Source organism: Labrus bergylta, chromosome 18, assembly GCF_963930695.1.
Source record: "Labrus bergylta chromosome 18, fLabBer1.1, whole genome shotgun sequence".
NCBI lineage: Eukaryota > Metazoa > Chordata > Actinopteri > Labriformes > Labridae > Labrus > Labrus bergylta.
In genome coordinates this window covers 12,785,308-12,806,396 of record NC_089212.1, presented here as the reverse complement: position 1 = coordinate 12,806,396, position 21,089 = coordinate 12,785,308, and the positions used below count along the sequence as shown (strand labels likewise).

The window sequence follows — 21,089 nt, the reverse complement described above, 5'->3', positions numbered from 1 at the left end:
TCATTAATTAGTGAGGGTCACGGCTCTCTGACATTCAGCAGATGTTAGTTGAGAAACCCTATTTGCTAAAAGAATGATATGGTATTATTAATTCAATTAAAACGAAATTATTTTCAAATCATTGTCTCTCTTGTATAAAATCAATTAAACAAAGCTATGACCTAAGACACCATGTTTGTCCCTGAGGAGTATTATTTTCTTCTGCGCACACTGACCGCGCTTTAATGGATTTCATGGTGATGCATATATGTTGCTGATGGGTGTATCTTCGCAAGTGTGTGTGTGTGTGTGTGTGTGTGTGTGTGTGTGTGTGTTGAACACAAGCTTTTGTCTGAGGTCATGTGTTTATGATCTTGTGATGATGTGACTGACAGGACCCAAGTGAGACGGGGACCCCCTGACTCCTCCCCTCAGCAGACCGGGACCTCCCGCACTGTGAAACGTTATCCATCATCCTCTGGGCCAATAACCTCCAATGCTCTACCCAATGGTAACGGCTACGCTAACGGCGACAACGCTGAGAACAGGAACTGGCACGGACACAGAAATGGGCACGGCAGCGTGCACAGGCCTACCAATGACAGACAGCTGCGCGGACAGTTCAACAATGCAGTATTACCTGCAGGTATGAAGGACAAAAAACTAAACATATCTGTTACATAATGAGAAATGAATATCATAACACTAACTTCTGCTCTTACTTAACATACTTACATCCATACTTAGAAGTTCCACTCACCCTAACCACATCAAAACAGTCACAACCCATTCTCTGACGCTAGGATACGTACATGCACATCCTGTGGTGTCATCGTTTAATGGAACATTAGCCACGAGAAAAGAAAAAAAAAACACTGGCAGCTTCCCAGGCTTTCCTTCTTCTTCTTCACTGTCCACCCACATATGGCAGTCAGAGGATTTATTGAAGCTGCATACAGTGCTTTAGCATGTCCGTGTGTGTGCAGTCTGCTGAAAAGAAGCATGAGCACAATGTGTGTTGTTGTGTGTTGTGCACTGTTACATGCTTTGTTGCTTTCTTCTCTTTCACCTCGCTAACATGACAGGCACTGAAGCTTGGCGCCCTTAACCCACAACAAAAGAAATGTGATCTTGTCCTTAATAATTTTTGATTCACTCTTCACTCCTTCATCACCATCTGATCCACTATCCAGCACACACAGCTGTCTGCTCTTCAGACTCTTGTTTTGTAGCCACGTACCAGAGCAACGGCTGTTGAACAGCTTCCCAACATTACACATTATGCTCTCTTTGTCTCCTGCACACATACACACATCCAAAACACCTTTTCAGAAGATAAAGGGCTTGGATGCTGGCCCGTTACCTAACAGTATTCTCTCCCCTATTTCCTGGCCTGTGGCACATCGCTCACTCAGCTGCAGCATGCCACTGGCCAGCCGTCAGCACACACCCTCGCACACTTATAAACCTCCCTTTGCCCGGGCGGGGAGTGTGTCACAGTGAGGCTGAAGAAGGAAGGATGCAGCAGCTCGTCTCTTGCCGGTCTCTGCTTCTTCTTCTACTGCACCTTCTCACCCAAGTGTGTGTTTGTTTTCCAGGGGCCAACCTTACCTCCAACCTGGACCGCATCAAGATTGTCTTCACACCCATGCTGTGCCGCAGGGTGTGCAGCGGCGGGCGTTGCTACAACAGCTGTGAGAAGGGAGACATCACCACAGTTTACAGTGAGAACTCGCAGCAGCAAACGCAGCAGCAAACGCAACAGCAGCCAAAGAACCAGGGCTTCAGACTCTGTGAGTGTCGACTCCGGGCCTCAGATCAGCATCTTTGTCTACTGCTTGGCAACCTTTTACATCTATTCTCCTCTCACTGTCTCTCTTGCTTACTTTCTGTTTCTTACATTTTTTTTCTTTGTCTCCATCCTTCTTTCTCATGCCTTTTTTTTAATGTGGGGAGCCCCATCAATATGGGTTCCCAATGGTGGCATGCTGTCTGTTCTGAATAACATGTTTTGAGTTGAGACGTTGTGATCAAGATTAAAGCTGAGCGCTATGCTGAAAAACTCTCACTGTCAAAGAGAAACAGGGAAAGCAAGAGAGAAAGGGATAGAGCAGTTTTAAAGCAGGCTCTTTAAAAGGGGGCTAATCTCCCCTCTCTCTCCCTCTCTCTCTCTCTCTCTCTCTCACACACGATCTGGTGGTCCCACGCTCCCAACACTTACCCCCATCTCTTTGCGGTTTACACCTCGCGGTTGGCCCCGCCGTTAACCATTTAGCGCGCTCGCTGGGTGAGCAGGAAAGAATGAAAGAGAAGAGGCAGAGGCAGAAAGAATGAAAGAGAGAAAGAGTAGCAGCATGAACAGGATTTTATAGGGATTACATTAAAACCTTCCATTTATCCGGGGGGCTTTGCTCCAAATTCGCACAGGAGTGTCCGTGGGGCAGGGACGACTGGTGGTCAATGCGAAGGAGAAGGTCGTAACCCCTCTTGTTTTGTATGTTTCTCATCTCATTTAATGGTACAGCTAAGGTTCAGACTAATTACTACTTGTGGATCAGAGGGTGCACATGCCATGCGCATACTTACAAGTCCTCTCCGGTCACAACACACATAAAATGAAACTAAAACTTCCACACAAACATGCACCGACCTCCACCTAAGTGCACTAGAGGACCATGCTGACTTATGTGCCCATTAATGGGGCTTTGGAACATGGTCTTGATATTCTAAACACTTCAGTATCCTGGCAGAGATCCTCTGCAAGATTACATTCCTGGCACCTCGGCTTCTTCCTAGGCTCCAGTTTGTTTTTGTGCCCCAATTTTTTTTTTTTTTTTTTTTTTTACTTCTGCAGGAATCTCTCTTCATTATGTCAAATCATGTGCTAAAATGGGTGTTAAAAAGAGATTGCTTTCCATTTAGGCTCACATCCTGTTATTGCTGTGGGTTTGCGTGCTCTTCGAGGAATGTCAAGTGGACAGCAAACAGTTATCTCATGCTGTTGTTATGTTCCCTACACGCTGCAGTAAAATCTGGATGGATAATTACAACAGGCTCCCTTGATACGCACCCTGTGTACAACACTTACCATAAAGCCTGATATTAGATTGGGTTGAAGTCTTTTTATTGAGTGAGAAGTGTGTGCGTGTGCATGTGCATGTGTGTGTGTCTGTTCCGTTGTAAGAGCTTGTTAAATGGACAGGCAGACAGGCAGACAGGCAGCGTGGTGTGCAGAGACAACAGACGGGTTTTCGTCTAAGAATAGTTCTTGCCCCATGCTGATGTGGGACTGGTCTGACGCAGACCGGTGCAGACCTGCAGCCCACATTGAGAGGATTTAATGACCTCCTTGAGCTGATAATTTAGCCAGCATGTCTAATCACTGGAGGCCTTCCTGTGTGTGTCTGCTCGGACACCAAAGCTAAGTCTCACTGTCTGTGTTTCCACAACTTTTTTTCCCCTTACATTGTTTATCCCCTCTCTCCAGCCCTGTCTCTTTTCTGTTTTCAATCTATTCTATTCTCATTTTCCTCCCCTAATCCTGTTAGTTCTCTATCTTCTTTTCGTGTTCCATCCCTCCCTCTTTTCTTTCTCCAGTCTCGCTCTTGTTAATACTTTGTGACAGGGAGCTCATTCCCAACATGCCATCCAGACTGTCCAGAGTCTCTCTGTTCCCTGTTTGCACCCTGTTAGTGTGTTTCTGTCGGTTCAATGAGACAGCGAGGATGCAGCTCACAGCATGTTTCCATCACTAACGTCCTCTTTCATCTCTCAGTTTGTGGGCCATCTGTATTAACTGCAGTCTTGTAAAGAAGTTTCTCATATTTGTGGTGTGTGGTGTGCTGAACCAGAAAAGTAGAGAGCTTCACTTTTCATCCTTTCTGCAGCAAACTGGTTCTTTTTTCTTATCCGTCATGGTTGGATGGATTCTTTTATTTTACAGTCTTTGATGTTTTGAGATGGATGAGGTCAGGTCAGAGAGAATCTGTAGACAGGAGCAGGCTCAGGTATTTAGGGTGCTGGGCTGGTACCCATCCTTTAAGCCAAGAGATAAGGCCAGAGAGAGGGGTGTCAAAGCAGCACTGTCAAACACCATCTGTCTAGAGTTAGCCTTTTCTGAATTGTTCACCTCATGGTTAATCTCAAATTATCCTCACAGGTATTGGGATTAACTCACATGATTAAAAGCCCCTCTTTGAAGATAAAAACTAGGATTTGATTGTTTGTGAAATTCTAGTTTTTTTTTCTCTTTCACTTCCTCACACATATCCAGGCACTTGTTTTTTTCTGAGAATTGTTACATGATGAACCATCACTCATCACCCTGCACAGAAGTATGTAATTATTTTTGTTAGGCTAAATATGTCAATAAAAGAGGTGCGGCGTGATGGGAAGTGCTGTGACTCTGCCTTCAGGACAGAGTTACAAATCATGTCCAGATGAAGCCTCATCACATGCCACTTTTATCAGGACTACCAGTTCAATACAAGGTCATTGGGTAAAATGATGCATAGATATGTGCAGCTTAATTTGGCATGCTAAATACGCTTATGAATATCTGACTTTCTAAAACCCTCTTCATCTTCTTCTCTTCATCTCTAATACACTCAACCCTGTTATTCTCTCTTCTCTCCCCACTGCAGTCTTCTGTCAGATACCCTGCCTAAATGGAGGTCGGTGCATCGGCAGGGACCAGTGCTGGTGTCCGTCAAACTCGACAGGGAAGTTTTGCCACCTGCCGGCCCCGCCCCCTACCAGACCCACCCTTCACAACAAGGATGCCAATCACCAGGGTCCAAAATCTCCCTCCCACTCTATGTACACTCTACCACTGTCCAATCAACAAGGTAATTATACAGCACTGAGACCTATGTGGAGGCGTTGACTTCTGTTTAGACACTTCAGACAACATAAGAAGTAGAAATATACTCTTGTTTCAAAATTAAAGTAATGTAGATATGCCTTCCAAATATGAAATATGATGGCAACTGACCTGACTTCTCAGTTGTTTTTTTTACCTCAGTAAACATTTTTCTAATGAATTAATGGGATCAATTGCTTCTTTCAAGTCGTCTTCAGTACAGCCTGGTGATTTTTCATTTTTTAATATGGCCCCTAAAGAGTTAAACCAAACAAAAGCATAGTATGCTTTAGGCGTATGGCTATCTTGATTGGCATGTGGCTGGCACAGTGTCTGTCAACCTAAATGAAGACATAACAATGCATATCCATTCTTACCACTGTAGATGGACACTTAAGGTAAAACATTTTTTGCAGTCTATGAGGCATCAAAGGCTACATCCCAGTCGTGTAGTCTTTGGTTTCAATTAAGAATGTAACTTACTAGCCAAATGACAGTTATCAAGCTTGATTCATGTAGACCTCTGCTAGACTCATGTACTGTCCACAACCCATTTATCTTGTGTTGATACTGTAAGTTTAAACTCTAACTAATGCAGGTTTAAGAGAGGATGCTTCAACACAGCTCGCTACCTTAGCTTGTTCCATTGTGGTTTTTTTCTTTTCCCAAAAGTCATCACAGTCGAGAGGGCTTAACGTTGGTCATAAACAAAAGCAGACTTTTTTTCAATGCTGGAGCTACATGTTTGCCAGTTGCTCAACTTCTCCTTATAATTCCAGTAACTCTCTTTTTAAATTTGCATGGATCTGATCCTGAATTTTGTATACTGTTTATCGTGTAGTGCTCTGCCGTTTGAGGCCAGCAGCAGTGGAGGTCAGACTCTATTTTGAGGCTAAGTAGTAATGACTCAGTGGAAGTCCTCCTATTGTTAGCACAATGCTGCTTTTTATCAAGAAGGAGTGGATATTTGAAACAGACGAAAGTAACATCATGAAGTTATAAGAAAGAATGTAAAGAAGGAAGATTCGCTCATTTTTCCATATCTGTCTCTGATATGATTTTTTATGTCATCACATTTGGCTCAGCATCTCGCTCGCCTGACAGCAAGTAGAAGCAGAACTTAATTTAAGATATTTGGAATTTCACTTAGAAATCTTTTTTGAATATAACTTCATCAAAATCATCATAAATGGCATTAGTCCAATCCAATTTTTACTTTTAACAAAGGAATGATCCAATGCTTTAAACATTTGCGGAGGCAGTTTCACATGCAGGACTCTTGATAAGGTCTACTTCTTCTCGTTGGACTCTCCCTGCATTCTGTCTATGTGACTATGATTTATGAGAGTGGGTCAGGATACTGGGGAAAAAAAAACTCTGGCACCACCTGAAGATAGATGCTTCCCCTCTGTCAGAAGGACAGAAGAGCTCATTCTCCACATTACAACAGCTTCTCAACTCCTAAACAACTCTGTTTTTGGTCTTTAAGATGATTTAATATAAGCCAGAGAATCCCAATCTCTTTGTGATGTTTTTTTTAGAGTCTTGAAATTGTCTTTACTGCTGGGACTTCCCCTTGCAGATCACATAATTATGTGATCGAGAAAGAAAAAAAAAAAGAAAATCTTGTATCCCTGTGTTAAGGATCTTTCCACTTTGATTGTATAAACTTTCCTCTATGTTGTATAAACTGTTGGTCTCGCCTTCTCCAGTCTCCCTCCACCCGTCTTTGGTGAATGTCCACATCCAGCACCCTCCAGAGGCAGAAGTCCACATCCACCAAGTAGCTCGGGTCCAGCCTGGGCAGAGACTGGCCAACACAGAGGGGGCTCACTCTGTCCAACAGCGCTCCCAGCCTGGGAATGGGCACGACACACACTCTACTGGAAATGGAAATGGGAATGGGAACGGCCACGGCAGACCACATAACCGACAGAACGGACATGTGGGAAGATGCTTTCAGGAAACAGTTGATGGACAGGTATTGTGTTAAGTCATTAAAGCACACTATGTTCACTGTCATCACTTGCTGATGTAAGCCACCTGGAGTATCCTTCCTCTTTGTAGGTGTTGAGTACAAGTCGAGGAAATGTGTTGTATCACCACAGGTTACATATCTTTACCATCTAATCACCTTCTGTTAGCCCGGCTCTCCTGATTCAGAAGTGGCTCTGTGGCCATGATTTATGAAATGTACAAGATTTATGAGCTTTGACCACACTTACCATCTCATGTTCCCTCAGTTCCCTGACATTAGCATGTGATGTGTTTGGATATGTTCGAAGATCAAAGGTTAGGCCTTAAAACCAGCACATGTGGTCATCTTTGCCGCTCAAATGGGAAGACTTTCATGGTCAGGCACACAGAATGGCACATACAGTGCTACAGATTTATTCTAACCTGCATGGTCAGGATGATGTATGGTCATCACAATAGAACACAAGGGAGAGTGGAATAAAAAAAGTAATAGGTGCATGAGCTTGGCATATCTGAGACTTTAAGGCATCTCTATACAGCATCATAATTGACTTAAATCCTTAAGGTTTGCACTTACAACAACAATTTTATCTACAGTGAATTTTCTTTTTCCAGTGCTATTCCTTAGACAAGTTTGTTTGTTCTGAAGTGCAGCTCCCACTTTCTCTACTCTGGTTTCATAGAGAGCCTGAAACTAAAGCTTCCAGGTTAAATGAGCTACCCAAGAAAAAAAAAAAGGGACATAGAAAAGCTTTTCCCTCTTCTCCTGCCAATGTGCCAGTTCGGTGTTCTCCAGAAGAATGCCTCTCTGTTGCCTCTTTAATTTCATAAATCTCCGTTGGCCAAAAAATCCAATAAGTAAGGTCTGATAGGAATCTCTCTTCACAATTAGCCAAGTGCCTAAATGAGGCACGCGAGGCGGTTCATAGCAGGTCTTGAGACTTTTGTTTATATCCTCGTCCATTTAATGAGTCTCAGATGTGTCTTGTTCTGTGTGTCCTTGCAGATAGGTATACATGCACACTCTGACACAAACACACTTAGCTATGTCCCTGCCAATGAACACACATTTGCATGCAAACATGCATGCATGCACAAACATGTACACCCATTTTCATTACTTTTTTGATGTAACACAGATGTGTGTTGTTGTAGTGTGGCAAGCCTCTGCCAGGACTTACCAAACAGGATGATTGCTGTGGAAGTGTGGGCGCCTCCTGGGGTCTTAACAAGTGCCAAAAGTGTCCAACCAAACCAGGTAAGCCCTACTGAGTAAGGCCATCAGATCCGAGCAATTTTGTGTTACTCTCTGTTCCATTACATGCTTAAATCTAATCTATTTCTAATCCAGTCAAATTCTGGTGGAATTAATTTCTGTTGTGCCTGTGGTATGTTGATCTCTTGGTATTCTTGTTCTGTTATTCATAATGGTTCAAAACAACAAGACCCAGCTGGACTTCTCTTTCATAGTGCCGTATATTAAGGGGATTAGAAAGTGATGCCTGCTATATTCCTTAGCAGCCGTTTTTTTTTCATGTTAGGGAATGTTACAGCCTTTGTAGGCCTTAACATTTTCTCTTACATCACACTCAGGGTGGGAAGCTAATATTCTCCTTTAATGCCATACTGCTGTTTTCCCGATCAAATGTAAAATGAATGTAGAAATCTGACAAACTATTGTCATTTAGAAAAACAAAATTTTGAATGTCACTGGGACATGTTTCCAGTAGAAACCACATAACCAGTTAGTTAGTAACCCTAAGACAACATCTGTGGCCAGTATTAAACCACTTCCTTGCTTACATTGATGTCATTTTGGAAAACTATCGTGTCATAAAATATTATCAAGAGTTAATTTTAACCTTCAGCCACTGTCTAGCAAATGATAATGTAAGCTAGGAAGTGACTGCATGCTTAGCTGTAGTGTGATGTAGCTTATTAGCTTTAAATGATGGTTTTTTTCACATGAAATATGGTTCAATGTCTCTCATGATTGTTCTCTATCCATTATCATACCAGTCATTTTTATTCATAGGAAAATGGTGAATTAATAAAAATTTCCAGATTCCCTAAATGTATACAACTTGCATTCTAAAGACAGAGCACTACAACGTTATACCATAGAATGATGTTGGAGAAAAATTGCTGCAGTGAATAATTGAGTCTATTAATACTGACCGAAGTAGAAAGAAATCTTCATTAGTCTTAAACTCCTCTCCAAGGTGGCTCTGTGGCTTGCCCATTTAATCATCCAGTTGTAAAATGAGGCAGCTTTGGCTTCAATATAACTTAAACCAGGACACAAATGAAAACACATTTAGCCTACAGACGAACGCCTGGCAGGAGTGCCACCCACCCTGTGGGAGAATTGAGCCAATGTAGGCATGAAAAGAGTGAGAAAATGATCAACCACAGTGCTGCTTCCCACCCAGAGCTGCGGTAGGTTTGAGAAACAGCAGCAGGGTGGTTGAACGCCGACAGGCTGGTTGGGTGGTGGTGACACCCTTTACTGTAAATGGAGACTCTCACCAGGCCTGCCAGCTTTGTGTGTCTTTTGAAGGCACAGTTATGCCCGGGGGAAGGTGCAGAACTTGCTATTAGGTCCTTATGTAGAGCGAGCTTTGGTGGCAAATGAGGACACTGTTTTTTCCCGGCCCTTTACTTGCAGTCTTATTACACTGATACCTGCTGATGTCAATGCCTGTTTACTGTCTAACCTGATCTAAATCAGAAGCAGACATCATTCTCTGACCCCATCCTTCATTGCTGCCGATCCATTCTTTTCTTGCTCTCTCTCTCTCTCTCTCTCTCTCTCTCTCTCTCTCAGCATGCCAGACTCTGCTGCTCTTCCTTAGTCCCCAGCATGATCTCTTTTGGTTCCCAGGTGTTTTTCTGCTCCCTTCTTTGAAGTTTGAAGGAGAAGCAGGAGAACCAATACCCCATTTTCAGGATGTTTCAGAGGGGGGCGGCGTACTGTAGGTCCAGGTCCCATACAGGCAGGGTAGTGAGAATGAAAGAGAGGAAAAATTAAGTCAAGATAAAGCCATTTACTGCGTCCCAGAAGTCTTAGAGTGAGCTTTAATAAGAGAAATGCTTTGAATTCCTCAGGAGTGTTATTGTTCTGAGTTTAGACACTTGGCTGGATCTTTCAGATGCATTCCCACATCACTGGCTCAGATTTACGCTTTCATATGTGCATGACAGGAGTGATATACAACCTAGAGACAGCAGGCCCCGAAAAATGAGGCTGTTCCTTTTTTCCATCGTCAGTGGGTCAGGTGACGACTGGAAGTGTGAGGAAAAGTCATAACGCTGTATATGAGTCTCCTGTGTCTCTTGTTGAGTATGTGATAATGATGTCATGAAAGCCCAGTTTGAATAAAAGGGCGTAACACTACCATCGCTCAATTTATGGCTGGTTTCGTAGCATTGCTACTTCATTTATTTTATTACATTTATAGATGATGACAGCATGAGCAGACTGATAAATATAGTTTGGTTCCGAGACAGGATTTTTAGTTTCAATTTAATTACTGGATTTACCTCAGATAAGTCTATTTTCCTGTTCTAGATCCATTCTACATAGATCAAACTGTCCGTAAATTTGAACTTATAGACTGATAATCAGCACAGGTGTTTAAACAAATAATTCAGACTCATTATTTATTTCTGTTTCCTCAGTCTTGGTTTGTTTCTTTTTGACTATATATCAATTTCTGCACTGCTGACGGCATTATATAGCTGGCTATAACTTCTTACTATACACCAAGGACTTTATGTCACTGTTGTTGCAATAAAGGAGGAGATTATGTATGTTATGTGTCTGTGTGTATGTGAATGAAGGCTGACGTTATTGAGGCACAAATGCCAGCGTGTCCCATCACAGTGGGAGCCGAAGCCTTTAGGAGCCAGTGCCTTTAAAAGTTGCATGCTGAGGATTCCTGGGTGGTAATGAGATCCAGACAGACCAGAACAGGCTGCAGTCAGCTCTGGTTCTGATGATTAGGTGGAGTCGTAAAAACTCCTGACTACACTCTGTTTGAATCTGAGACTTGTTCAATCTGGGATTGAAACTCCTGATAAGGGACTGATGTAAAGATGGTTTAAACTTTCTTTAAGTATGAGAGCTGACCAGTGACTTGTGTGGTTACTGGTTTGAGTGGAGTGGAAAAGAGGTTACAGTTTGGTTACACAAGTGACACTACAGAGTTTTAACAGTGAAAAGAAGAAACCGAATATTGGATAGTTGTTTGTAAATCCATATCAATATGAGATTTTTTTTAATCGATAGTGATGCCGAATTAAAAAGGTAGAATTCATTGATTAACTATACTGTGGCCAATGTGGTACATTTTTAAACTTGAATGAGAATGACCCTATTGTTCAATAATTTTGCACCACTTTCTCAACAATCCGACTAAATTTAACATAACTACACTGTCAACCAATTCATGGCAGACTAAAGAGTGTTCATCAGTGATGCTCTGCGTCACGAGCTGCAGACAATACTCAGAGAGTTTTAAACTGTAAAGTTGAAGCGCAATCTTTCTGAATCGTCGTAGAAATAGTTTGCTGTATGAAATGATCTCAAGAAAAATAATTAATGGTGCATACCGGAAATCATACACCAATACTAAGGTATCTGTGATAGGCCAATATTCAGATGTATTCATTGGCTTAACGATTATGTTAGTTGGACTCTAATAGACTTTAATCCAACACACTTCTTGACAGATTTAGTAAATATCTAACTTGGCCTGATTGCTGCCCATTCTGTATTGGGCTGAAAAATCCTTTGTTTGTACAAAGCCCTGGCTTAAAATGAGTAAAACAAAGTAGCTTGAAGCAACAACACAAGAGATATCCTGCCAATTAGCAACAGCCAGCCTCGTATGCACTGCAATCTGACCTTTACCTTTGACAGCTACACCAACAGTGCTACACCATGAAAGCAATAAAGATGTCAACCCTTATTCAAATAATCAACAAAAGACTTCGCCAGAACTTTATTTTGGTAATGTTTACAAATATATAATCGAGAATCCTTCCCCTTACACCACCACTATGATGAAATCCTATAAAAATACAGACAGCTACGTATATTTATTTGCTATGTGGCAGTGTTAACAATGCTAATTATCTAACATTTGCTTGTTAAAGTTACCTAATGGTGGTATCAGGATCAGCTACACTTTATGTATCAGGTGGGAATCTGTCAAAGCACAACCCGGGCTTGTCTCCACATCTGTAAGTGCATCTAATTAAATGACAGTCTTTGTTTAAAGAAGAAAAAAAACATGTTAAAAGTCATAGATAGGATTAGAGTCCGTAACATTTTACATAGTGTGCAGTAGTGTAGGTAGCCTGACTTGTAGGCCAGGTATTGTTTCTATCTAACTGGTGATGTCACGTGAAATGAATTGACTTATCACTACAACAGAGACCTGTCAACCACCTAGCAACTAACCTGTAGGTTAAATGAAAATTTTAGTCACCTAGTCTAAAGATAAGAAAACACTCGGAAATCAGTCAAACTTGAGCACAATTTATTTAAAATGGCTAAACACAGGATTGCAGCATGTAAGGCTAAACTATGTAAAATTGCTTTGTGTGTTGATAGTGTTAGCAGTGCTAACACCACCAGCCTTTGGTCCCCCTCGCAGGTAGAAATCCAAATGCCTGTGCTGGTTTGCAGTCAAGTAGTTGTCAGTTTTGGATGACACAGCCTAGTTGCCAGTAACTGGAGCTACCGCCCTAGCTAGTGGGGGGCAGCTGCGTCAAAGCTTACGCACAACATTTGACCAGCAGTTTGGGCCTAAATTGAAATATGAATCATTATTTTAAGCAACAAGTACTGGCTCTGACTAGCGTGGGTAACAATGTTTAATTGTTTAGTTGGCTAAGTGCACACATGTCTTGTAAGAATGTGAATACATTGAGTCATCCAAGTACAGTTACTTCAGAAAAACAGGATGGTGACAACCAAAATACCCAACTCAACTCTTCATGAGAGGCCTTAACCAAGCGGTGATATAACAAGGGATTGGTCCAATACATTATCATTCTGTGGTGTCTGTTTCCTGGCAATGCCTGTTGCTTTTATTAAGGATACATTTCTTTCAGTAAAGTTTTCAGAGGTTCCAGAGCCTTAGACTAAAGGCCATTCACTATGGCCCAAGTCTGACCTATATTTTACCCCTGGCATGACTCTGTATAATTGTGCTGGCAGCCCCTTCCTCACTGTTAGTTTCACAGCTAATGAAATCCCAAAAGCTATTTGTCTCTGCATCTGTCAATGGTGGGCAGATTCCCTCTCTGTGCCTCTCCCCGTCTGCAATGCTGGTAGGCTTCCCAGGGAGCCAGATCAGACATCCCTTGGGCCCAAAGTAATCTCCACACCCACAGGAGCTTTGGCTCACTTCTCATCTGCATCCCAGGGTCATCAAGGTCTTTATGACATCACTGCCCTGATGCTGCCTTTGCCCCGCCTTCTATTTCACCTCTATTATGTGGGAGTTGTCTGCCTGTTGGGCTCCCCCCTCTCTCTGTAATAAGGACAGTATCCTTCATGAGGTTTGGATCAATAATGTCAGATGAGGCAAAGAAGGAGGGGGCCCAAAGAGCTCCATGACTTCCAGATCTTCCCATATGAACTCATCCCTCCCAAATCCCCCATCTATCCCCCAGACATTTGATCTGACGTTCATTTAGAGGCCAAATCTTGCACTTATTACTTTTTATTAGCGCTGATCAAACGTGAACACTTGTTAATGACCAAGAAAAACCAGAGATGCATGACTTTTCCTCTGAAATATACAGTGAGAGAACAGATGCATTGGAACAGCTCCAAAGCAGCTCTCCACGGTGATTATAAGATAGAGACGTCATGTATCATTGACAGCATTTGATTCATTGATGTTGACTTAGTTTATCCCTTCACAACTAGAACGATGGAATCTATTATCCAGGCAGCATTGTGGCCAATCAGGGCTGAGCAGACCTAACCGCTACGAGAAGTAAATCCAAGTTGGAAGCATATGGATGCAAAGTTTGTGTTGAATTTCTTAATAGGATACAAGCTAAGTTAAGCACATATTTATTGGTAATGTACCATGGCATGCCTTCTTTTGGAAAGTAGCCCATGTGGAAAATATTCCACTGCGAATTGAAGATTATAGAGGAATGTGAATCGGTTTTAAATGTGTTTGATGCGGCTTTCATTCCCATCAGCAACTTGGAGAAGGGCGTTAAACAGAATTGTCAAACTACAAACAGAGATGTTCAATTGCCTATTTTCGTGAGTAGAAACAATGGAAAGTGTGTTTAGAGTAAAGATTTTCTGTCACAGAAAATTAAATAATCACTTCATCAAAGCATTTTACTCGCTGCATCACATTTGCCTCTGGATGGTAGTGTTTAAGTTATATGATACAGACACACAGCCAAGACTGAGAGTGATTTAGCAAATACAGTATCTTGCAGCATGTACCAAATATCTCTATTAGCAGAGGAATATTGATATTAGACTCATATTTTCTCACTGATCAGCTTTGCCTCAATATTAGGGACACATTTGAAACCCTCCAAGGTGGAAAAGCTATTTGCTTGTGGTTTTCTCTCAGTGACACTAGTTTGTATTGTGGCAAAATTACAGTAAAACACTGGAACAGGACCTCAGCAAACTTTGCTTTGTTTTGAGTTCTTTATTCACCTATGGAAAGCCCCGCAATGGAATGGAAGACTGTTTACTGTGCCTGTCCTGCGGGTGGTATCAATCCCTCCTCATTCCTGTCTCCTACGTGTTGCCAGCCAGTTAAGGGTTGAAGCCAAACACTAAGGTCTCCTCTCAGTCAGGTCCCTGGGGAAAGTGGTGAAGAGCTCTCAGCTCTGTGATTTATGGACCAGACCTCTCAATCATCTTTGAAGATCAGTCTCCAGGCCGGGTGGTCTACAGAGTGATTGTTACAAATGAGCAATTCAAGGTTTCAGTTTTAAAGAGGAGACCATCTATTTCAACCTCTATACTTTCTCAGCCTCCTGCCTGGTCTTCTCTTTGTGTATCATTTTGCATAAACCTTCTTTTCATTTGAATACACTCAGCAGCTTCCTTCATGGACAAAATTTTACTTTCATGCTAAAAAAAACCTTAAAGGGACTTATTCAGATTCTTATTTTGGGCTTCACCAACAATGAGGAAGCTCCAACAAATCTGGATTATACTTTCGGGTCAGGGACTTTGGGCAAATATTATTGAACAGTTGGCAGTTGAATGCAAAACACAACTGAATGGAGATGGACAATAAATTAGTTTGGGGAGACAAAGTCTTTTGTTGAAGAGGCTTAAATGGATGGACAACAGTCGGAAGGTTCTGTCTGTAGGCTCAGTGGAAACAGACTAGCCTTGGTCTACAGTCTTTGTAACCATGGGTGACACTAATGATGCGCAGCTTGAGCTTACTCTTGCAAGCCACTGCCTGTGTTACTCTGTTTTCAAATACAAATGGATGTAGAAACAAGCATGAGAACGGAAACATCATTAAATCCTACATGGAAACTGTATTTTTTTTAACTTTTGCGACTATAAAACTGCCAAGTTGTCACTGGGTTTAGTCCCGGTACATATCATCTTTTCATTAAAAAAAAGAGGCATGGTTCTAGGTGTTAAACGGTTAGCCAGGAGTTTCTGATTCTGTTCCCCTTCAAAAGCACCCTACAGAAAAACCTGTACGCTGAATTGCTGCAGCTGATTTTTTACCCTTACTTCTTACAAGTTTCCCAATGGGAAAAAAATCTATGATGAAATATGATGAAAAGCAGTTTAATAATCAGGACACAAATTGTGTGGAAATGTTGTATAAGAACATGTTCCGTAAATCTGTCTGTATATAGAAAGATACCAACTGTTCGTCTCTGTGACATTGCTTATGTACTACAGGACTTTATCTTGTTTCTCAAGACAATTTTAAGACATTCAAAATTTGAAAGCGAGCTGTCTCTTAGCTTAATGTTGAAGCTGTTACCGACTACAGTGATCCTCACCTTCCTGCTAATAAGCTTTATTGAGACACCCGGACCTCCCCCACTGAGCTCCCCTTGGCATGTGCGCCCTGCTGTCACTCAGGCCAGACTTTCCCTGATCCTCTCACTGCAGGAGGGCATGCCCACCGCCCTACCACAACAACTCATTACTCAGAAACTTTGAAATGGGGATTAGGAGGGTGCAGAGGAAGATGAGGAGGCAGACAGAAAGGAACAGGGCCTTCGATTTGACACAATTCCCCGCTTTTACCCATTGCCCCCTTCAAACTGACCCACTTCAGCTTTGTCAACCCTCAGGTACATTGGCCTGGCCTGGTCCACTGGGTCACAGCAGGACCAAAACATAACTCAGCGTCCAGGGCGGTGTTCCCAGACAGCCTCTATGTGGCAAACATTCCAGCCACTCCTGGGAAAATGACACAAACTTGTGAAAGATCCCTAGGTTTTGTTTTGACAGTGTTTATTTACAGAATTTCTGAATTCGGTATCTTTAAATGTTGAAGGCTAACAGAGTCTTGTTTTTGAGCTGCTTGGTTTGGATTTTCTACCAACACACTACCAAATTCTTTCCAGGGACCAACCTTTAAAATTAATGATTGAGCTTCTAAAACACATCTTAGAAGCACTGGAAATTCACAGAGGGGTTTGATGTTGCTTCTAATCTTTGGTGGCATAGGCATTCGTAGTGTAAAAAAATGGGTTAAACAGATGAAATCCACCTATCCTTTTTTCACAAAAACAGCACAACTTTTCTCGCTCGCCCACCACACTTCGCTAGGGTAGGAGATATGTTCTCTATGCTGACAAGTGTGACCATACATCATCTCATCTCTGTTTCAAACCCTAACCCTTAAAAGCAATTGATATACTTTGGCAAAACCATATTTTTTCTGGCTATGGTGTACACCCAAAGATGTCATCATGGTAATTTGTTTCTTAAGGGCAACATTTTGGAGATCATGATGATGATGCAAGTAAGACTGAATGAAATTGTTTTAAATGTGCTGGAAAGGTGAAATGCCTATCTTCTTGAATTTGAAGTCTTGAGGATAAGCTGAGACATGACCAACTTTGTTGTACATATACTGCCAAAAATTTGATAAACTCTTGGCAGAAACTTAGTGTGTTTTGTTCTATGGGGAAAAACAGAGACATAGCTATCATGACAAGTCTGGTTCTACCATCATTGAAGTAAGTCTGATTTATGGCTGTTATTCGAGCAGTTAGACAGTGAGAAACAATTCCATCACAACGCATGTTGTTGTTCTCAGGGTCTTTCTCACCTGAAACTCCTATTTTTACTCCCAAAATTGTAAGACAATCTCCTTTCAACATGATATCAGTAAAATTCTTCATCTCAATTTATGTCATGGAAAGATCTGCAACTAATAATGACCATGGTTCAAAAACCTAGAGAACCTAGTTTACACTAGCTCTTTCTTCTGTGAAACACACAGATGCAGATAAAATCTCAAACACTAACAGATACTTTATCTTTGCCATTTATTAGTTGCACTGACCCCTCTGTACACTTAATTGAGAATTCTGGGCCTTGACTAGGTGCTGAATGAATAATGAGATAATGTGCTGAGGCCTCTATAGCTATGGCTGCACTTTGTTATTTACTGCAGCACTTCTATGATCCTCTAGTGTACATACCTGATGCACACACCATGCAATTTTTTCTTTAACAAAACAAGGAAAAGGGAAGATTTTGGTCAATGGTTGTACAGTTTCTAGTTTGAAGTAGATCTGCACTGTGGCTTATGATAAAGGTCATGGCTGTCACATAGGTTTCCTCAACAAATTTATGATGTAAGAACATCCTTCATCTGTCCCTTGGGGTTGTGGAGAGTTATAGGTGATGTGATTATTAATGACGTTGAGTACTGGTTGGCAGTGCTGTCTTATAAATGTGGTTGACAGGGATCAATTTCCATATGCTCACTCTGGGGTCCCACAGGGACCAGCCCTGGGTCCCCTCGTTTTTCCTCTTGCCAAGATGTTCACATCTGTAAGTTATATGGACTCCTCCTAAAGTTGTGCCTCTCTTCCCTATTTGTGATTAATGCAATACTTTGTGACTGAGTACTGTAAGACCATCTCAAGGCTGGGCTTTCTTTTTTTGTTTGCAGCTTATGCAGTGATTGCCAATGGACAAGTGGAATGTTCCAAAGGCTTTAAGAGGATGAATCTCACACACTGTCAAGGTAAGCTTCAAATTATGATAAAGAATATTTATAGTTCACTATGTTGTGAATGTCATTGTATGATTTAACTCACTTCAAATTTTAAAGTTCAGCCTTCCCATTATAAAGGCTCACATTAAATTAAATGTAATGGCATATATGTGATAAAAACTTACTGCCCACATGTTGCCATGCTTCCATAGACCCCTGGGGACCTCTATAAAAGTATTCATAGCTGCACGTCTGGCCCCTATGGGAACCAGGTCAAGACTACAATTAGCCTTGGCCTGGGGTCAGAGTTCAGCAGCCAATAAGCACCTGGGGCTGCCGTTTTAATTGGTCTTTTGGGTTCTGAGTGGAGAATGGTACGGTGGGCTGTGATTATGGTAAATGTGGCTCTCCCTGAATTTGGAAGAAAGCTTGAGTTGGAGACGTGTTTGTTGCTCAGACTCTCTAAATATGCTAGCTGAAGAAACCACTCTGACTGCCAGCTCACCCAGCCATCTGTATGTAAAAACAAACTTGGCTAGTTCCTGAACACAAACTGTATTTTCATGACGCAGTAACCACCCAGCATGTCAACCCTGTAGACAGTCTTGCTCTAGAGAATTCAGACTATTTGTATTTGTTGGTGATGTTAGTATACAGATGCCTGAATAAAAGGACATGAACAAATAAACGTCAGCAGAAAGACCCTGGAAAAACACACAACTTAATCTGTGAACAAGGCAAATGATTCTGACACTCACACCAACAAAATGAAGCTTTTCTGACAGTCTACTCGAGCTGTGTCATTGACTTGATTAATGGTGTCATAATCCAAAGGGCAATGCTTACTGAAGCCTATGGAGTGCAACAACATAACGCTCCAGTGGACAGCTATGACTACATGTATAACAGGCCTCATCCACTGGTTCAGCAAGTTCAACATGTTTTCTAATCTCTACAGGACTATGATGTGTCAGATAATGATTGAGCCGGGAGACATTTTTTATTATTAGAAATACCTGTAGACAGGGACACACACTTTTTCCAATAGTGTGTCAACCAGTCAACAAGCGAGGAAATTTATCTTTCTATTATTCAAACTTTTCTTCAGTGATTGTTTCAAGATGTTCCTCCCTTTCAGTTTCAAAAAAGCAGAGCTGACAGCTACCCACAATATTTACTGGAGCATTTTGACGTCTCTGTCCCAATCAGCCCCTCCATTCGTTAAAATATTTCACATCTTGCAACTGCTGCCAAGGAAGCAAAATCTTGCATTTTTTTAAAGATTTTGGCATTATCAGGATGTTCTTAAATTTGCCAAAGTGTGCTTTTGATTTATTTATTTTTCGCAGTGGAAATGATCATAGTTTCTCATATTCCATTAAAGGCATAATATAACCCTCCTACTTTGTAATGCTGACCCCTGTGACCCTTGCTCCCCAGAGCCATCCGCTGCTTTCTGACTTCAGAGAAGATTCCTTATCTTCAGAAGCTGCTTCTGAAGGAACAGGATCATATATGAATTGGCCATTTGTTACTTCACTTGTTAGATAAAAGGCACATAGATGTATGAGTAGTCTGTGTTGTGGGTGGTAAAGTGCTGCAGGGAGCAGATCAGATTATTCATCCACCACTTCAGAGAAGAGATGATGAAAATCTTACATAACTCATTTGACTTTTTGGATAAACTCAATAAACAGAATCTTAAAACTATGACATTAATCATATTGATTACTGCCTGGGTCAACAGGTTGAGACCTTGATATATTTGGTCATATGATAGGAATGTGCCTGTGAAACTTACTTTTCCCGGTAATTGCTGCTTTTCCTGTATTTTATGAATGTTCATTCCTGTTATTCACAGTTTCTAAATGGATGCTTTTTGGCCCAATAAGTTACGTCTGGTTTAAAACTTCCAAAGTGGCCATAAGGCTCTCCCTTTAAGCCAATACAGCCAATACCTATGAAGAGAGTAATGCTGCCAATTTATTTTACAGTGTCCATTAATAAAGCCTCTGGCTGCTTATGAGAATCATTTTTTTCCCAGGAAGAAACAGCCATCAGGGGCAAGTGAGGTCACATCAGATACTAAATGCAGATTTTTCACCTTTCAGATGGAATTCAGTCATTAATAGGCCTATTAGACAATAAACACAACCGAAATAAAAAATAAAATAATGGACCCTGGAAAAATCTGTAACACAGGTACTGTTTGTCAATAAGTTCAGCCAGGCATTCATTCAAATAGATGTTGAGATTAATACAGGTCATGACAGGTTGTCATGAAAGTCAGTTTTAATCCAAATCAACCCACCAAGCAGACTGTAACAATAGCACTAATCTGGGACTCAACCGAACCATGGATTAAAGACCCCATGTGATGAAGGCTGAGCCCAATGCTGACCTGAACTCTGACCAGATAGCATGCTGCTTAAACTAAACCCATGTCCCCAAAGTACCTGGATATGAAATTCTGATGTTCCTGGCTCTTTGGAGCCAGTAATGGACAGTAAGGGCAGTACAAATAGCAACTTCAGTTGTTTAACTATATTTTTTATAAGCTTTTGGGAATCATCGCTGTTTTCTGAGCCGAAAAGTAGATTAGCTGTTTTATGGATCAAGTTCTGTGGTAGCGTCCAAACAAGCTACATTTTCCCACAACAAAGTTGAAGTGCAGCAAAGCGTTTTGTTATTGTGCAAAATCAAACTTCTAAGGAGAAATTCAAGATGCCAGCCGGCACACAGACATGTAGTGGATGTAACATCTTCCGTATGGCGGTGACATCATAGTCTAAGCTATGTCTCCCATAACGTCCTTGCTACTGGCGATAGCGCTGCAGCAACTAGTAGCTTTTCTCTCTCTACATTTTACAAGTAGCTTGACCAAGTCTGTTGGATTAAACATGTCTGCAAAGGAAGACACGACATCTTTGGTTGGTTTTATTAACTTCACACTACATGCTTCATCTTCACTCATAGGTTGCTTTGCTAACAGGGAGGCAGGCTTGTTTTCATTGTGGTGGCTGAAATATGTGTCATTATATGAACCAGCTTTA

General features: G+C 41.5%; 1 protein-coding gene across 2 annotated transcripts in view; it reads left to right on the top strand.

Annotated features, from left to right (window-relative positions):
• Positions 1 to 21,089, top strand: part of LOC109981360 (latent-transforming growth factor beta-binding protein 2) — a 90,449-nt gene that overhangs the window by 29,648 nt on the left and 39,712 nt on the right. For both annotated transcript variants that reach the window (XM_065966439.1, XM_020630108.3), the window contains exons 4-9: positions 375 to 625; positions 1,578 to 1,772; positions 4,623 to 4,826; positions 6,553 to 6,821; positions 7,973 to 8,075; positions 17,992 to 18,066. In XM_065966439.1, the coding sequence (XP_065822511.1) occupies positions 375 to 625; positions 1,578 to 1,772; positions 4,623 to 4,826; positions 6,553 to 6,821; positions 7,973 to 8,075; positions 17,992 to 18,066 (1,097 nt within the window). The remainder of the gene's footprint in view (positions 1 to 374; positions 626 to 1,577; positions 1,773 to 4,622; positions 4,827 to 6,552; positions 6,822 to 7,972; positions 8,076 to 17,991; positions 18,067 to 21,089) is intronic.